This window comes from Lipotes vexillifer, unplaced genomic scaffold (assembly GCF_000442215.2).
Source record: "Lipotes vexillifer unplaced genomic scaffold, Lipotes_vexillifer_v1.1 scaffold602, whole genome shotgun sequence".
NCBI classification, from domain to species: domain Eukaryota; kingdom Metazoa; phylum Chordata; class Mammalia; order Artiodactyla; family Lipotidae; genus Lipotes; species Lipotes vexillifer.
In genome coordinates, this window is record NW_006790307.1 from 2,962,381 (window position 1) to 2,982,621 (window position 20,241).

A 20,241-nucleotide genomic window follows, 5' to 3' on the forward strand; every position below is an offset into this window, starting at 1 on the left:
AAACATGTGGCAGGCGAAGTAATGGTCCCCCAAAGACACGGACATCCAAATCCCTGGAACTGCCTGGCTGGTGCGTGGCAATGGGGACCCGGAGCCACCAGAGGGGCAGGGCGGTGGCCTGAGGTGCACAGGGCGGCCTGGTGTCCTCAGGGTCAGAGCCAGGCCATCTGCGCCACATGTGCCACCCACATGCCAGGGACTCCCCCTGGGCTTGACAGGCATCTGCACCCTGGAGTCACATCTGAGGCCCCGGATTTATGTCATTGACCCCGGTTTTATGTCTGAGGCCCCAAATTTACACCTGAGGCTCTGGTTTTATGTCAGTGACCCAGTTTTACGTCTCCCCCTTTGAATTTTTAAGTCTTCCTATAATTCTGATCATTTCCTTCTGAACTTCCTCCATCTCTCTAAAAGCATTCAGTGCAACGTCTAGGGGAGTAAAGCTGGAAGCTAGTGCAGAGTAATCCAGTCTTTGCCCCCACAGCACACATCCACATTGTCCAGTTATTGTGCTGCCCTAGACACACACCACCAGCACCTGCTGGAAAGACTCTCTATAATGGTAATATATTTAAAAGCCATAAAATTATGGGAAGACACCAAGAGGAATTTCCATCCAAGAATTTCCAGGCTCTCTAGCCCAGCTTCTAATTTGTACACAATTATTTTATCACTTAAACAAAGGTCATTTAAAAATTCTTAATTTTAGTCATTTTGTAAAGAATGGTACTATGCGCTGAGGAAGATATTAGGGATAAATTGTTCCAAAATTGATTGAATCATGCAACTGAACTCACCATATAGTTTTTCAAGTATTTGAAATGCAACTTCAAAATTCCAACACATTTCTCATTAGCAAAAATGAACACTTTTCTAAGAGCTTCAGATTGTTGTAAAATCACTACTAATTAAAATATATATACAGGGCTTCCCTGGTGGCGCAGTGGTTGAGAGTCCGCCTGCCGATGCAGGGGACACGGGTTTGTGCCCCGGTCTGGGAAGATCCCACATGCCGCGGAGCGGCTAGGCCCGTGAGCCATGGCCGCTGAGCCTGCGCGTCCGGAGCCTGTGCTCTGCAACGGGAGAGGCCACAACAGTGAGAGGCCCACGTACCACGCCACCCCCCCCCAAAAAAAAAAAAAATATATATATATATATATATACATATACAGACTTAAAAATCAATAAAAAGAAGATAAATACAAGCTTTGTACCATTTTAAAACGTCACAGCTATGGTGATGTCCCTTTTTAGCAGACAGAGCTTTAAAATTTAAATAAAATATTGTCTGACAAAATTACATGGTACAGTTCTCAGCTAACACAAATATTTTTCTGATGTGTACCTTCCTTAGAATATTGCCTGCCCCCAGTTGCTTGAAGAGCACATTTTAAAACTATAAAAGAAAAGAAGTTTTCCAAGTTTATTAATATATCTGAAAAATTTATTAATCTGATGAATTGAAAGACCAAAGCATTTTACAGGAATTTTATAGAAGTTTTCAAAATCTGTTTGTTTGTTTAAGAGAGTTATTTAGGAAACTACTATGTGCTAGGTATTAGCAGTTCAATAATATACCAGAAAGATCTGCAGTCTCTATTTTCATGGAGTCTATTTCTTCAAAGTTATTAAAGTTATTTTCATATTCAAATTTATCAAATTTATTAAAGTGCCTTTCCTTCTACAACTTTGCTTAAGGAAGATGGAATCAGATGTAAATGAAGTGATGCCACCAGCCTCTAGAAAGCAAGAATCTTTTCCATTCTTTAGTATCTTTTCCATTTTCTGGGCCAAATGGACTATGTCAGTAACATTTGTGGAATGTTGACTATGAGGAATCAGAGCTGAAAAGTTGGCAGGAAGCTAAGAAGTCATCTCGGGAAAAATTTATTATCCCCCCCCTTGCTTCCTCTGATCAATCAATATATACTTTCTTCAGTCAGTGGGAATTTGGGGAAGGTATTCCAGTTTCTACAGGTGTGTGGCAGCACCTGGCATTACCTGGCACTGATGGCCCTGTGGGATCCCCCATCTTTACAGCTGGCTCGCCAACAACTTCATAAAACACACGCTGTGCTCTTGGCCTGGACAGCTACTTTTAGTTCCCTCTGTACACCATGCTCTCCCACACTTCCTTTCCTTTGCCCGAAATGCCCTTCCACTCCTCCTTCACCTGGAGTCCTCCTACTTAGGTTTTGGGGTGCAGGTCAAACGCTGCTTCCTCTGGGAAGTCTTCACTGGCCCCCAGGCTGGCTCGTCTGCTTAGTGGCGTTGTAGAACAACTGTGAGAAAAGATAGACCAGGAAATGGATCTGGGTTCTAGCTTTTACCAGGTGTGGAGTTGTGTAAACTTTCTAAACATTCGTTTTTCCCATCGATAAAATACAAAGGCCTTCCAGGGCTGTTTTGAGGATAAAATACAATGGTGACAGTAAAGACCCCAAACAGAGATCTTGGCACACAGACAGCACTCAGTAAATACTGCCTTCTACACCCTCCTCTTCTGTCACACCTGGGAATGGCATGAACTCAGAATCTCATGCTAGATCACCCGTAGTCCTTATTTTGAAAATCACTAGGATTATAATAATATAAAGTTGCAAATTAAAAACAGTGTTTTTAATCAAAGCTCATTAAAGAGTTTCCAGTTACTCACAAAGATCCTTTGGGTGAAGAATGACTATAAAATAATTAGCATGATCTTTTACTTGAAGTGCATGCGCGCAATACTTTCAAAGATCCTGATCAAAAGCCTCAGCACTGTGTGTTCCAGGCCTATAAATTTTACATAGAGGTCATTGCTATATTCTTAGCAATCACATCTGCTCTTGTACCTATTTTACAAACTCAGAGCTAGGCCAAGAATGCAGTACATCGACAGCAAAGATGTCCAAAAGACTATGACATTATATGAGCAATAATTATTATATGCAATAAGAATTTGCTTTTTTTTTTTTCCAAGTCTTTCATCCATTTCTTAAGCATATTACAAACATTCCGTCTTCCTCATGGCATCTTCTGTGGCAAGTCAGTGGTGCTGGGATGACTGTTGTCCCAATTTCCAGGGCTGTGTGCAGAAGTCCTTCCACATCAATGTAGCAGAGCAATGCTGGGTGTGTTTTTTGAATAGGAGGAACAAGATGAGGAATATGAGTCCTCCTAAAGAGGCCAGAAAGTTTCATTTTTCCCGTCTAGTTTTCACTCTGTTTTGAGATATTTGGGAATCCTTAATGCCTTACTCAGCCACTCACTCAGCAACTATTGGTTAGAAGCACAGAATCCGGGCTCGGATTTCTGCTATTACCACTTACAGCTGTGAGGCCTCAGGTGAGTTACTTCCTGTATGGTTTAGCTTCTCCATCTGTAAAATTGGAATACCAATAGCACCTGCATCATAACACTATGGGGAGCAGTGCCCAGCACATAATTAACGTTACTCTTTATTGGGAACTATTAGCGTTGACTTTTATTCCTATCCTAGACACTGAGATGCAATGGTAAACAAAGGCACTCAATAAATACTTACTGGATGAATAATGCAAAACCATAATAGAATGAAGCTATAAATATCATTTTGGATACCCAGGTGGCTTCCATCAATGGCTGATGTCAGAGAACAAAAATTTAAACATTCATATGATTAAGTCTCAGCAACATGCTCATTTGCCCAAGAGCAGAAACAGAAAGATATAATGAAACTATCCACCTGACGTCACAAAAGACAGACCAATGACAATAAGCCAAGTAGCTCTATGCACAAGTATTCTATTTTTAACTTGGCTGTAGTATGATTTTTTAAACAAGCTTATAAATCTTGTTTAATTTTTAGCCACATACATTGACTCTCCAATGAGGTCATGTTTGGAAATATATGTATCAACATTTAAACAACTCAAAACCATAAGAAAATCTTAAGTACTTCAGCCAAACTCTGTCTCAATATTGAAATAAGTGAGATGTGAAAATTAGGGGAAGGCGTATTCTCAGTTGGATCATTGTTTTATGCTACCCTTTATATATGAGTACAGAGCAACGGTATTTCAGGATATTATCATTAAAACTGTTTGCAGTTATAAAACAGTTCTAACCATGGCCAAACTTCCAGCACTGCTTAAAATTACTCAATTTTAAATTACTTAAAATTACTCAATATTTATATCTGCCTACAAGCACATAATCATCTTCAGTCTCGATTTTAAATACTGATATTTTCTTTTAAAGTTCTTCAAAATGTATGTTCTGTGAGAAGGAGAATTCTAAAAACATTATCTAAAGCTGCAGAAGAGCTAGAGGTCTTAAGGAAGGTGTGGAAAGAGTGACTGCAAGCAATTGATACAAATCAAAAATGGTGCAGTGGGCCAAAGAACAGAGATGGCTGGAAGAAGACAACATACTCCTTCCAGTTATCGAGAGCCGGAGAATGTGTATCCCCGTGACCAGGAGTGCTTGCTTTTTTTTTTATTTCCCCAGAGATGATGATATATTAGGAACCAGGCATACTTAGAAAGTTGGCCTCTCGGAGATCAGCATAGATGTAAGTGTTGTTGTTGTTTTTAAACAACTAATGAAAACAGATTACTACTGACAAGAGGGAATAGAAAGCCAGAAAGAATGGGGAAGCCATCCTTCAAAACCCAGTAATGGGAAGCTGTCTTCAGTAGCTGTGTACCCTGAAACCACAACTGGTCCCTGAGGAATCACACACACACACTCTCAAAAGTAACGATAGATAAAGGACAGAATTAACTGTTATTCAAAAGTACCTATTCAAAAGGCAGGTATTATGTTTCCTTAAATTTTGCCCTATTTATGGGAGATTGGGATTGACATATATACACCAATATGTATAAAAAAGATAACTAATGGGAACCTGCTGTATAAAAAAATAAAATTCAAAAAAATTTTTGCCCTATTTAAATAGTGAATTACATTTAAATAGAGAATCCTTTAATATTTTTGCTTATTGTGAGTTTTAGTTTTGGCAAAGCAGGTAAACTGGAAGAGCAGTGTTTATACTGCTTGGTTCCATTTACCGGTTCTGTCTTGAACCCAAATAAGCAGCAGTTTATTTGGGTTCAAGACAGAATACACTTTGTCATTTTATTGTTCTCCACATCAGGTTTTTTTCCAGGAGGAAATGAATCCCAAATATACATGTATATCCAAAATATAATTTTAAAAGTATTAATAGATATTATGTCTTAACATACTTATACTGATCTTCTCTAGGTGTTGCAACAAATTACCGTAAATTTCATGGCTTAAAACAACGCAAATTTATGATCTTACAGTTCTGGAGATTAAAAGTTTGACCCAAGTATCACTGAGCTAAAATCAAAGTGTCAGCAGGACTGCATTACTTTCTGGAAACTCTAGGACAGAATGCATGTCTTTGCCTTTTCCAGCTTCTAGAGGCTGCCTGCATTCCTTGGCTCGTGGCTCCCCTCCTCCATCTTTAAAGCTGGAGAAGATGCTTCTTTATATCTCTCTAAACTAATAAACAATAATTATATCTTCCTCTGACTCTCTTCTTCTGCCTCTTTCCATTTTTAAGGACCCTTTTGATTATATTGGGCCTACCTGGATAATCCACAGTAATCTCCCCATCTCAAGATCAACTGATTAACAACCTTAATTCCATCTACAACTTTAATCCTCCTTTGTCATGTGTATAGTCTGCTCTGGCTGCCATAACAGAACACCACAGACAGGGTGGCTTAAACAACAAAAATTTATTTTTTTCACAGTTCTGGAGGTTTAAGCCTAGGAAGTCCAAGATCAAGGTGCCGGCAGGATTAGCGTCTAGTGAGGCCTCTCTCCTTGGTTTGCAGACAGGTGCCTTCTCACTGAGTCTTCACGTGACCTTTCCTCCATGTGTGCAGAGAGAGAGAGAGAAAGCTCTTTCTCTTCTTATAAGTACACAATTCCCATGCGATTAGGGTCGTGCCCTCATGGCCTCACTTAATCCTCATTACCTTCTCAAAGGCTCGATCTCCAATGATGTCACACTGACAGTTAGGGCTTTTTACCAAAGAAAACTGTTCCACCACTTCCAATAGTTCTTCTACCAAAAGGACGGGGTTTTTCCCTTATGAACAACCAATTCTTCAACTCTCCAGACACTAACTAGGTGTCTGCAACTTAATTCAATTCTGACACTAGCTCCTGGAGGCAGTGCAGACTCCATAGGTTAAGGGCTCAGTCCCACAAGACAGCTCCCACTTTAGACACCAGTCATAAGTCCCAAGCTGTGACCTGTACTTCGGACCAACCTGCTATAAGTTGGGGATTCCTACCACTCCCTCCCCAGGTTCAATTTGCTATAAAGGCTCACAGAATTCAGAGAAACACTTAAGTTTGCCAGTTCATTATAAAGCATAGTATAAAAGATACAGATGATCAGCCAGATGAAAAGGCAATAGGGTGAGGTCTAGAAGGGTCCCAAGCACAGAAGCTTCTGTTCTTTGGAAGTTAGGGTGCACCAACCTCCCTGCATATGGATGCATTCACCGACCCAGAAGCTCTCCAAAGCCTATAGTTGGGCGATTTTTACAGAGGCTTTGTCACATATAGGCATCATAATTTATTAACTCACTCTCCAGCCACTCTCCCCTCCGCTGAGGTCAGGGGGCAGCCTGAAAGTTCACACCTTGGTCTTGCCAGTGACCAGCCCTTATGCTGACACCATCTAGGGGCCCCTAGTCACCAGTCATCTCATTAGCATAAAAAAGACAGTCTTATCACGATGGGGATTCCCAGGGTCTTAGAAGCTCTTGTGTCAGAAACTGGGGACTAAAACCAAGGACATATTTCTTATTTTATCACAATATCACAAGTTCCAACATATGAATTTTAGGGGTAGGGGAACACAATTCAGTCCATAACATCATGTCATCTAACATATTCACAGGCTCTGGGAATTAGGACGTGGACATATCTGGTAGAGCCATTATTCTGCCTGCCACAGGGCTGTCCTTTGAATCGCAGCCCCCCATAATATGCTCCTGAGGGCAAGTGAGGGGGCAATGGTGGGTGATCACAGATAGGACTGGGAAGAGGAATGATGCTGTGTGGGACAGTGGCTCTTTGGCCTTTTTCCCCAAAGTGGTTGTCATTGATGCTTGGGCCACTTCCAAACAGAGGACCGGCTTCCCTTCCTCTCTGGCACTGGTTCAGGGGAAGATCAACGCGAGCACTTATAGTAAAAGGTGGAGGCGGCAGTGTTGTCGGGCCCTCTAGACCTTGGGGCTGTGATGGTTGCAACACTGAGATGACTCGTGGGCACCCAGGGGTTAATCTGAATACTGTTAAATGGTGTGTGCCGAGCAGATCCTGGGGAAGGGCCTGGGGGTCAAGCACTCTGTACTGGGTTTTAAAATCCACGTTTCGAGAGCGCATGATGCATGAAAAAGACAAGAACTGAGAGCAGTACACTCTTTGTTATAAAGGAGTGTGCCTCTGAAAAGTCCAGGGAGAAGCTGATTCCCAGAGCAGGCAAAACCTCCCATGTGCATATTTCCCTTTTATCGTTCAGGAAGGTCACCGGGTTAATCAGGCTCATTATTCATCATTTGTGTGTCAGGACACACAAGGATGTGGCCATCTTGATAAAAGGCCTTACTGTTCTCGAGAGGAAATAATTAGCTCAGGGAGTAAGAAATTTGCAGATCCCAAGCCTAAAAGCAGACAGCAAATATCTGAAAAACCAAAATATGCAGCTTCCTCCCTGTCAGCTCTACTAGACCACCTCTTACTGCTGGCCAGAGGCTTGGCAATAAATTTTCACCCAGAATTAGCTACCATTCTCATATCACCCGAAAGATCCAACAATGAAAGTCTAAAAGAAAGGAGATTATGGCAACAAGGAAATACTTTCTTGTCCGTCTCCTATCCCACTGAACACACACACACACACACACACACACACAAATGTCTCATTAAAGAACAAATTAGTAAGCTGTACTGATATAAAAGCATTTACACTCTTCCTGTTATGTTGGTTCCTAAAGGAAAAGAGAAAACCAAACACCTATACATTAACTAAGATCTAGTCTTTGCCATGTCCTGAACACAACATCCATGCATCAAGATAAGAATTGAGGCAATGCCCACTGGAATACAGAAAAGTCTATTCGACTCTGAAACCTTTCCTATGACATTGCTAATCAATCATAGCATTATTTCCTATGAACCCGGAGGAAACTTTACAGTCTTAGGGCAAGATTCTAGGTAGCCACTATCAAGCATTAAGGGTTGGCGTCAAAAATGATACCTATTTGCCTTCCTGACCTGTAATATTTCTCATTTCTCCCTCTCCACCATCTTCTTCCTCACTTCCTCAAAACATACACAGACCTTATTCTCAACAGCAAATATTTATGGAGGACCTATTTTGTGCCAAGCACCATTTAAGGCAATAGGAAATACAGAGATAGCAAGAACTAGTATGATTTTTAGTCTAATGTAAGTAAGTTGCACTTAATGAGGGAGACAATAAACAATCATTAAACACACAAACAAGATAACTCCAGGTACTGATACATGCTTTATAGAAAATAAAATGGGGTAGTACGATGGAGAGGGACTGGGGGTGGGGGAATGGGCATTGGTAGTGCAGTTAGGGAAGTGCTACCTGAGCAGTGGAGTCAGAGCTAACGAATGGTTAGATGTGTCAAGCATCCCACAAAGAGAGGAGCAGTTCAGCAGAGGAAGCAGGAAGTACAAAGTCCTGAGGCAGGAATGAGATTGAGACATCCAGGGAGCACAGGAAGACAGGTGGGGCTGCAGCATACTGAGCCGGGGAGAATGGAATCAAATAAGTTTGGAAAGAGACAGGAGCCAGATGGTGGAGGGCTTCGAAGGAGTGTCAAGGAAATTGCCCATTTTATCAGTATGATGCGAGGATATTGGAGAATTTAAGTAGAAGACGTTGCCATAGTCTGAGTTACTTTTGCCTACTTGGAAAAAGATTCTCATTTGATCCACCTTTGCCAATCATCTTTCTCTGCATCTACCCACATTCACCACCGTCCTTTGGGAGTGGATCTGCGCCCACCACCCCATTTCCTCTCGCAGGCTTCCTCCTTAGCCACTTGATAGAACACTCCATTTCCTGCACTCTCCTGAAACGCTGTGCACACATCTCTCTTTGACCCTCTCTCTCCAAGCACTTTTACTTACTCAAGAATTTGTATTGAGGCCCCACTTTGCCCCAAACTCTCTACTTGTCCCTGGGGATACCGTGGTAAGCAAGATAGGCAGTCCCTGCCCTCATGGAACATAAAGGCTAGTAGTCAAACCAGTGCTAACGGGGAAGTTGAAGGTCTATGAGAGCAGGGCTTGTGGGTGATGCAGCGGGGGCAGCGCAGCCAGCCTGGGGAGGCCTGAGTGAGGTAGGGACAAGGGGTATGAGCTGAAATGCTCCCGGGATGGGTCAGTGAGACCAGAAGTGAACCTCCTCCCCATGATCAAAGTGCTCACTGGGTCCAGAGCCATCTTCCTCTTCCTCTTCTATTTCTTCTTCCTTTACAATTTTTTTTTAATAACATATTGGGTTTAAAAACTAAATAAATAAAATGCGAATGCCCATTGTGAAAACTGATAAAAAATATCTAAATGAAATTAAAACTAAAATCAGCTCCCCGTGAAAACACTCGTCTGCTTCCCTTCGTTTTTCCTATGCCATCTCTCTGCCTCTGCCTCTTTTGGAGGAAAGGGCATTCAGTTTTGTGTCCTATTTTAGTTTTGGAGGGGGGGAGTTTTTGCCTTAATATGTCAATGTGAACTTTCTGTCCATGAAAACATAAACTTCTCATACTTTATTAAGCAATCCTCTGTTGACGGATGCAAGGTTTTTTCCTTAGTTTGTAGTGCTAGCTATAATTATGATTATCCTTGTGCATAAATCTTTGTTTACATCATGGATTATTCTGAGATATACTCCTGGAATTAGAATTCCAGGAGGTAAAAGCCAGTAGGTAAAAGCAAGTGAGATTTTCTAAAGCTCTTCATGCAGGTCGCCAAGTTGCCCTCCAGAAAGGTTCTACTAATTACACTCCAGCAGAAACAAATGAATGTTTTGTGCCATCCCACACACTTGCTAGCATGGAGGATTGTTGTTTTATTAATTATTGAAACTTCATGGGTTCAAGAAAAATAATTCATTGCTTTAATTTACATTAGTTTGAGTCACAATTTTTAATTTTGGTGGGGAGGGTCTATTTATATTTCTCACATAAAATTTTCAAACATGTCGTCCACTTATTTCACTGGTTTATTAGTGTGTTTTCCTTAGTGATTTCAAAAGTCCTTATAGATTAATTAAATTGAATCTGTGCACCTTGAGATTTTATAGTCAAATAGTCCTCTCTCAAAGTTGTCAGCGAAAAACCTTTGACTTGTCTGTAATTTTTATATAGTCATATTTTTAAATACACATTTTTTTTTCAGTCTATGCTATTCTAATTATAAAAATAACAACACAAATGGTACCTTCAGAAACCTGCATGGTCTTCTAACCCCCTAGAAGTTAGGGAGTCACTTCACTCCCTAAATAGAACCCATGGTGTCAGGCCATTATTAATCCTATCACTCTCTCAGGCAGTTAGGACTCCACTGTCTCATGAAGTCTCACCATTTCCACTTGGCTCCCCTCCAGTGTTTTTCCACAGCAAATCTGAATGACTGTTTAAAAATCTGCTTTAAATGCTTCAATGGCTTCCTGGGGCAAATCAGAACAAATTCCCAGTTCCTCAACGTGGTCTACGCTGCCTTCTCCCAGGCTGGCCTAAGTTTTTTGGCTTAGCTGACCTCCATAATCCCCTTTTCCCAACTTTTTTTTTTTTTTTTCTTTTTTACAAACTCTTTTTTAAACATAAAATTCCTGAAAAAATTTAACTGAATTAATAAATGAAATTTGACTCAAAGGACTCAAGTTTCAGCAAGACATAGTTTGCTAGTACTTTATAATAACTCTGTAACGAAAGGCGTTTTCACCTTTCTCCAACAAATCAGAGACTGTAATTCCTTTTGATGCAATGTAACAAATCAGACACTAAAAGAGCAACAGCTACTTTTTATGCACAAAGAAACCCCACTATTATTTCTACCTGAATATTTCTGCATCCAAAAAGCCCTCCAATCCATCCTCTTTCTAAATCTGCATTCCTGCCCTTTGGTCTAATCTGCCGTCTCTTGTGAACACTTCACACTGGTCTTCCTTCATCTACTCTGACCCTTCTCAGCACATTCTGCTAAAGACAGCCAAATCTGCCGTCTTGTGAACACTTCACACTGGTCTTCCTTCATCTACTCTGACCCTTCTCAGCACATTCTGCTAAAGACAGCCAGGGAGCATTTTCCTCCTTAATATCCCGTGGTTGCTTGCACATAGGATAAAGACCAAAATCTTTGACAGCAGCACCTACAAGGCTTGGCATGGCCTGGGGCCCGACTAGCTCCCTTCATGTCCCACCAAGTTCTCTCATTCTTGTGGTTCTTGCGAGTGCCAGCTGCAAGGACCTACCTCTAATTGCTCACACACACCTTACTTCCTTAGCCCAGCGTTTCTGTCCATGCTCTCCTTCCTCAGCTCAAAAGCTCTTTGTTTACTAGGGAAGCCATTCTTGATCCATACAAGACAATGCAACTTCCCTCCTTCCATTATCCACACGCGCAGCACCACGTGCTTTCCCTTTCATATATACTTGTATAATGCCTTCCCAACCAGTCTAAAAACTGTAAAGATAGTACTATGTCTGTTTTGTTCACTAATATATATCATTAGTGCCTAAATAATACCTGGCATGTAGTAGGCATTTAATACATATTTGACAAATGAATGAAATCTACAATAGACACTAATAAGATGGATGCTATGGGCGTTTTGGTTTTGTTTTTTTAAATTTAAGCCTACTCAAGCCAAAATTTCCAATGAATTGAATTCTAGGGAAAGGGGAAATTAGGTTGGGTATATCCCTCTTCAGATAAAAGGATAAAAAATCAGCCCAAACTTACCCATACACTTATTTCCTGTACATCTTGTACACTAATCACATTGTACACAAATTGCTTGTACACTAATCACATTTCCCCCCAAACAACTGAAAGCAATTCAATAAGCTCTTACTTTAAATGACCTGAGCCTGCTCATGCATTTTTGTTTTGCAAATAACACACTTCATTTTTACAAGAAATAGTCTAGATACTTAAAACTCCTCAAAGTTAGGAGGGGAAATAATTTGGGATAAAAAGCAAGGAAAGACACAATATTTCTGTTTGTAAAATTGATTTATTCACAATTTGGTATCTTAAAATTGTATTTGGAATTTTAATTTTTATGTATTTCCCTGGCCGGCATTCTATTTTTCTTGAAGAGGGAGGCAAAGGAGAGGAAGCCTGAGTAAGTTTGAATTTAAGAGATTTACCTGCTGCTACAGTCAGCAAAATTTAACTGTTAATCCCTGAGATTTAGTAACAAGTCAAAAATATTTTCATATATTCAAATGTAAAAAGCATATTTTCAGAACAAAAAACTAAAGAATAAAACCACTGCAGTTAATTAATCTCCCCACATATGGCAATATAAGTCCCTCTGTCTTAAATTAACTGAGGGGTGTGTACACAATGCATTTTAGTTATTAGATGAGCCAAAAGAGACTAAGATGCTCTAGTCCTCAGTTTTTTTGTAGTTTCTCCCCTTTTAAAAAGTATTCCTGGAAACAGATACAATTTATTCAAATAATAGAAATGCCCACTGCTAGCTCAAATTTTCTCCCCTTTCTAAATTTTTGGCTGTGATGTACAATTAGGGATTTTCTTTTACTGTCCAAGACCAAAGTTCTTTATCTGATTGCAACCTGAGGCCCAAACTGCTTTTGCAAGGTCACTTTGGAGCAAGTCACTTCAGTTTCCTCAAATATCAAATGAGGGTAATTATAGCTCACAGGGATGTAGAAGGCTGAACTGATGTTCATACAACACCATGAGATCTGGGAAGCTTTCTTCATAAGGAGCAATGCCCTGGAACATGTGAGAGTTATTATATATCCTGCTGCTCCATATTATAGATGGCTGCTTTAATACTCCTAAAATGTCAGCTTTCCTCGGAGGAATGAATATTAATTCATTAGTTTGCTCATTAAACTTCCTGGAGATGCAAAGGAATGGCATTTATGTCCCTTCCCCCCCATATGCATGAAATGTAGCACAGATATTAAGGATATGACCACAGTAAAACACTAAGAGAAAGTCAAACCAAATAAACCAAATCCTTTGCAGTAAGATGCAGTTTTCTTATGTATGTGTAACACACTGGCAAGTCATTTTTCATTTTGGAAGGTGTTAAGCATCATAAGGACAAGGGTTTATTTGCCTAATGGCCCAAAGGAAACGCAATGAAATGCAAAGTTTTTTAAAACAACAATGAAAAGTCACAAATACCCTTTCTTCAAATCTCTCTCTCAACGCTCTCTTCCCAAAACAGAAAATAAACTGATTTCCCTTTCCTCTAAAAGACCAATACCAATGCCAGCTAGGAACATCTGCCAGGGCTAGTTTGAAGGCAACTTTGAAGTTCCAAGAATATTTATTTGTGTAGTTATTTATTCCAAAAGGGAAGAGCACAGAAATTCAAATAGAATGTAACATATATCAATTTAAGAAAGAGCTTTGAGAAGATCTGGTGATAGAGAATGAGTGGGGAACTATCATCTGCTCTGCCAGATCTGGACAATATTTTAAATTTAAATTGCTGCTTTAGCATCAACTTTCAACTTATACATAATGTACATCTCTTAAAAATTTATATCTAAATATATTGGGTTTCTTGGTTGGTTAGTATTTTTTCACTGGGTAAGAACTCTGAGAAGCGAGAGAAGCAATTATGAAAGTCTATGACCTGGGCTATGATAAAACCAAGTCTGGGATTGGGAACCCCTACAGTATGCCCTTGTTTTAGCAAATCCCACTTCTGCTGCAGGAAGCCACAATAAGTAATTCCTTGACTGTTGGTGGCAGGAGGGGTGTAAATAAAAACGTGAGGTAGTTCTTTCCACAAGTGGGAAATATTTGTCTACATAATATCCCTGCAAATGTCTGACAAATTTCCAGAGCATCTGCTTGTTGTCATCTGTGAGTAAACTCTTAGCTTGGTATTAACTGAACTTGACAAATCATGAGCTAGTTGCAGTTCACAGGCCTTATTTTCTGATCCAGCCATGACTACAGGAGCCACTAAAACTCCCAAAAATGTGAACCAAAGAGACCACCAAGTAGGAGAACTGCAAAAGCATAAGCATTAAAAAGCATATGGGGGAGCTGGTGAGAGCACAGAAGAGTAATTTACCAGGACTTGCGTAGAGGAAATAATGAAGACTGGTGGGAAATAATTTAGACGCTGCTCCAACAGCTTAACTATCAACTTGAAGGTTAAAAAAAGTGTTTTTTTGAAGTTCTAGCAAGATACTAGATCTATATGATAGAGAACATAGCAGAGGCTCTATAAAGGAAAATTAACACAGAAATACTAAAGGTAGAAGAACAGAATATCCTGAGAAAAAAGTTACCTATTAAAACTTTAGTCTTTCTGACTTGGAATTTGTACATTTATATTGAACTAATAAAAGAAAATCAGTGATTGCTGAAAAATGTTTGTATTCTAAACTCTCTCCAGGCTACCAGACCAAGACTAATACCAGAAATAGATCAGGAGTAAAATTATAGTTAGAAAAGGGGAGAAAAGTAAGGTAGGACATTAAAATTTTATTCTGAAATTATCTCTGGCCACGACAATAAAATTTAACAAATATTCACTGAACAGTCTTACTCCTGTCATCAGCTGTACAATACATACAGTATCATAGAACTGGCCACTAGGATTAAAATCCACTAGAACATATTTCATGTTAAGTGGCAAGAGCAGCATCCCACAGAAATTTTTACATACATATATACACAGTCCACATTCAACCATTTTCACATATTTTCAGTACACACAGTTGCAGCATATTACAGTCACGTGTCTAAGTTGTTGCTCGCTAGAAACCCAAGCCACTGCCTAGACATAACTGTAGCAGTTGAGCTGAGTATAGTTACAATTAATTTTATCTATGTCCATAGCAGAGAGATGTACAAGCCCCTAAGAAACAGAGTTCACAAATACTTATTTTTTTTAAATGCTACCACAGCATTATGTTGGGCAATATTAAAACCTTTACCAACCTAATCAGTTTTTTTTTTAAAGTCTTCTGCTTACCAGAATATTCTTGATGAAAAAAATTACAAAAATGAATGCTCTCTTGAAAATAATTCACACTTTGAAGATTCCAATATGGCCCAATGCTACTGATGCCTAAAGTGTTTCCTAACATTCTGATGGAGTCCTTCCACATGACTCCAAACCACCTAGTAAGTTTAAAAGTGGCTTAAGTGCCTTGCACCCAAATTGTAAAAATCCCTGGCCATCCTTACTAGAGCCAGGCACATATAAAAGGAATGCACTTTGGTTCATACCAAATGCCCTGGGATTAATCACACTATAAAATTAAATGGTTTGAGGTAAATTTTTACAAATACAGTTGATTTTTGTCTAGTGTTAGCATAACAAAAAAAAATATCGTTTAAAAAATCAGTCTGATGTTAAGATACAACAAAGACCATCTTTAACCCCTTAAACATAGGAATTCCCTGTGTAACTAACCAGTGGTTACCTTTCTCGGTGCCTGACGATGACTCGCGCCTTATGGTTTCTATTAAGGCCTGTAAGTAACTGGATGTTTAAGACAGATGTATCTTTGCAGAGGTGGGTTCCATCTAGTATTCAAAGAGTTAAAGAGGCCAAAAAATGCATGCCCTACAACATGGCATTCAGAACAAAAGGCACATTGTTATCACTAAGGGCACAATTTCTCCTCTACTGTTAATCTACACTGTCTTGCATCACTGTTGTTCCACTGTTGTAGCAATACACTTAAGTGGTAATGCACGCTCTGGGGGTGCAAGAAACGGAGCCAGATGAGACCGCAACAAAAGACAAGACCACACTGTGCTCTTCCTAAAACTGAAAACAGCTCAGACATCCCTAGACAATGGTAACCTGTGAGACCAAGGACTGTTTCCAAGCCAACTCCTAGTAGCCTATCGGAGCCCTTCATTTGTGTTTTAAAATCACAACGATGCAATGGTTTTGTTGGGTTTTTTTGACATTATAATTAAGCTAGAATTAAAAAGCAGCTCTATCACTAAACACTGAACATGGCAGCTCTTGTAAATAAGGGAAATTTCCCTGTATTTAGGGGGTGCAGTGTTGGGGGAGCCCCAATAGTGCTGCACATTATAGTTTGGCTTAAAAGTTTCCGGTTACATTTGTGAATAAAGATAGTCACAAATGCACTGTTGGCATCTTAAGAACCAGTTTTGTGTGGTGAGGGAGAAGACAAGCAGTATTAGCCCATTTATACATTTTCGCATGGATAATCATTTTATAGGGATATATTCATATTAATGGCAGGCTCAGGTTCATATATGTAAAACTAAAAGTGAAAATCTCAAAAAGAGTGGATGCGATGGAAGAGGAACACTGGAAGGGGAAAACAGCCTTAATGTTTTCGTTTATTTTAATGACTTAAAGACGCTAACCATCTTAGGAGGCTTGTGGTTTTACAAAGCCATTTCTTATGCCTTTAAGCCAGAATTTTAATAATAAATACACAATCTTAAAATTCTATAAGCCACTGATTGGGGGGTATCATCACATGAGCATCATTTAAAATGCAACTTACTAGCATTATTGCACTTCCACAGATTACACAGAAATGTGTACAACAGGCTAAAGAATTTGACTAGGGGAAAGAAGCTATAATTTCTAAAAACAGAAGTATAAATTAATTTATCAGTGACACCCTTAAATAGTAAAGCAAATATCAACACCACTATCTTATTAGTAAGCTAATCATATTACTGATTTTTTTGGCAAATATCTGTAATAGTTCCTGAGCATTTTTCTCCACCATCAACTGACAAAGCCTCAAGATAAGTGAAGTGTTTTGTTCAAAGCTACCTTTTTTTTCTTAAAAGAGAAACTGTAGGATTAATATTAAAAGAACTTAACCGGAAACTTTCTTGGCCTCGCTGGGGACCATGCTTTAAGTACTTGTAAATCAATTTACAGGCAATCAATACAATAATATCTGTGCATATAAAAGAGTATTTATCCTAATTTATACTACCCAAAACCTATTGTCCAAACAGGCAGAAATCTTTCTATATTAAATTGCACATACTAAAAATTTTTTTCCACGTGCCTTGAAATTGATATATACCACTGCTCATACATTAGTGATAAAATACTGAAATTTTCACTGTGAAAATAATTATTATTCAGAGGAGAAAATATTCTTTTACCTAACTCTCAGTTACTTTTCCAGGTAAAGTGTCATTCCCACAAAAACAATCAGTGCAATCCAAACGAAAGTAAAATAAAACAGAGGAATGTAATGTCTGTGGTTCTTCTAATGATGCATAGAGTAAATCAAACCATTTAACTTGAGGCTGAATTTTTCCTCCTTCGAATTTGTTGTTAAAATTGGCCTTGCTGAACAAGCATAATGACTTCTGTTCATGAAGAGGATTTTCAACCCTCTCTCTTTTTAAAGAGCTGATGCTTTCCCAGGCTAAGAGAACCTTACTGTGGCACGTGAAAAGTGTGAACTCAGTCTAATCTGCTAAACCGTCTTTGGAACTATGGAAATCCCTACCTTAAGTAGCTAGGCTGTTCTTTTTTAAAGTGGAATATGAAAAGATGGTCATAATCACAGCTAAAATGTCTCTCTTCTGTATTAGGAGTCTGGGATATATATTTGAAGGAAGAAAAAGAAATTAAATGCAAGCAACAGATGTGTGGTGAAAGAAGAACAGCAGGGGGAAGAGCAAAGAGAAGGGAGGAACAGTTCATGTAACACATTTCTAAATTTAGGTGCAAAACCAATTTTGTTCAACAAGGCTTCTTTGCAAAACAGCTTGCTGATCACATTGGAGAATCTGGAGGAACACACGTTTCCATTCATCCACCAGGTCTGCTTGGCCGGCCGTAAGAATGTCAGAATGCTAACTGGGCATTTCAACTGTGGGGATTTTATTTTGTCTCTGAGCGCTATTTTAGGGAAAAATCTCTAAGGTGCAGTTTTTCTTAGAATATCATTTTCATCCTGACCATTCTCCTCCCACCATCACTACCACCTGGGTAACTTATGGAAAACGGAAGCAGGACAGGCTGCACCTGTGCATGAACCTGAAGCGTGGAGAGAGAAGGGGGGGGCCTTCGGAGGCAATCACCTTGGGGAGAATATACTATGAACCATGAACACGTAGTGAATGTCTTTGACACCAATCTGTAGATGCGCGGCAGTCATGACGTAATCAATGGCCTGCCACTGATGTTTATTACTCTGCCACACTAAATACAGTAAGGCTCATCGTACTTTTAGAACACAAAAAGTTTCAGAAAGTATAAAAACTTAAAGCATTGTCCCCATGTATTTTATAAAAACAAAACAAACAACTTTCTTACATTAAAATAAGTGCCAAAAAGATACAAATGAGTCGAGTTATTGAGCAAATAAAAACAGGTCTGAGCTACTCCTTTTCAACCCAGTAAGGCTCAGCAATGTCGTATCTTTCAGAATTACCAGCATCGGGGGACTGAGCTCAGCTAACAAGTTTTGGCAACACTGTCCTCTGCTGAATATTCCCATTGGCATCTGTCATCTGTGCCAAATTAGTCCTCAGTTTGGAAGCTGAGCTGGAAGGTGGAGGTAACTTGGAAATGGATGTGATAGCACCAGTGCTCTCGGTGATCCTTTTCACTGACGTCTTCTCCCCCGTTGGAGGCTTTGGCAGCCGCCTCCTCAGCCAGGGATGCCGCAAAGCCTGGCCAGGGGTCATGCGAACCGCAGGATCCCATTCTAAACACTGTTTTAAGAAGTCAAGGAAAAGGGGATCGTCACACCCCTTCAGTGCATTCCCCCACTCTCTGCTCTCCGGTGGGCCCCTCAGTTTCCCCCTCCGGGAACGGCCTCCGTTGAGAACCACGGAGCCGTCTGAGAGAGTCGTGACAGTGCAGTAACGGGGATAACCCTTGGAGCTCACAAAATTTTTGGCTCGTTTGGATGCATCCAGCAGTTTCTGGGAGGGCATGCCCAGCAGTTCAATCATACAGGCCAGCTGGTCCCCTTCATCTTCTCCAGGCAACAGGGGGTAACCAGTCAGGAGCTCCGCTAGGATGCAGCCCAGGCTCCACATGTCGATGGGCATGCCGTACCTGGCGCCGAGGATCACTTCCGGGGCCCGGTAAAAACGGGACTGGATGTACGTGTAGACCCGCTGATGCTCATAACAACTGGAGCCAAAATCAATCACTTTAATCCCGCTTCTACCCTGCTGCTTTAATAAAATGTTCTCGGGCTTCAAGTCACAGTGAATTATCCTATTCTTGTGCAAAGCATCCAGGCACTGCAGGATGGAGTGGGCGAACTTGCGAACCAAAGGCAGACTGAAGCCCTGGAACTTGTTCTTCTTGATGAGCTCGTAGAGGTTCATGCTGAGCAGCTCGAACGTCATGCAGATGTGGTTGCGGAAGGTGAAGTTCTCCAGCATGTGGATGACGTTCATGGTGTTGTCCTTGTCCTGCTTCCGCAGGTGCTCCAGGATGCGGATCTCCTCGGCCGCCTGCCGGTGGAAACGCTTCTCGTTCCTCACCATCTTCAGGGCCACGTGCTGGTGGACTTTGTGGTCATAGGCCTTGACCACCTGCCCAAAGCTCCCCTTCCCAATGACCTTGAGAACCTCATACCTGTAAGCCACGTGATCGTGAGGCACCTGCACGTAGGATCCCTGGTCATCGTCGTAGCCACCGTTGTTCGGCCCGCCTGTCATGCCCTGGCGCTTCTTTGCATTTGGACCCAAGAAGTATATTTCAGGGTAGCTGAAAATCTCATGGTGTTCGAAGCTGCTTAGTTTTTGCATGTATTGCTTCATCGCTTGCTCGGGTGTCATGGGGATGGCTTTCACCTTCCCCACACCTTCCAGAGACTTCAGAGAGGTGGAGCTCCCCTGCCGCCTGTGGATGCTCTCCAGCTGCCGCTCCGGCACCACCGGCAACCCCGTTTTGCCCACCGTTGTAAGCCCATTTGGTTGTGTTGTGAGCACTGTCCGCTTGTTACTATTATCCTCAAACAGCTGCTGAAC

General features: G+C 40.6%; 1 protein-coding gene across 1 annotated transcript in view; it reads right to left on the bottom strand.

The window, feature by feature from the left end:
- Positions 1–18,518: 18,518 nt before the first annotated feature.
- Positions 18,519–20,241, bottom strand: part of DYRK2 (dual specificity tyrosine phosphorylation regulated kinase 2) — a 10,149-nt gene continuing 8,426 nt past the window's right edge. The window contains 1 exon segment of the mRNA XM_007463575.1: positions 18,519–20,241. This exon segment is cut by the window's right edge and continues 6 nt beyond it. Coding sequence (XP_007463637.1) covers positions 18,703–20,241 — 1,539 coding nt within the window. The 3' untranslated portion in view covers positions 18,519–18,702.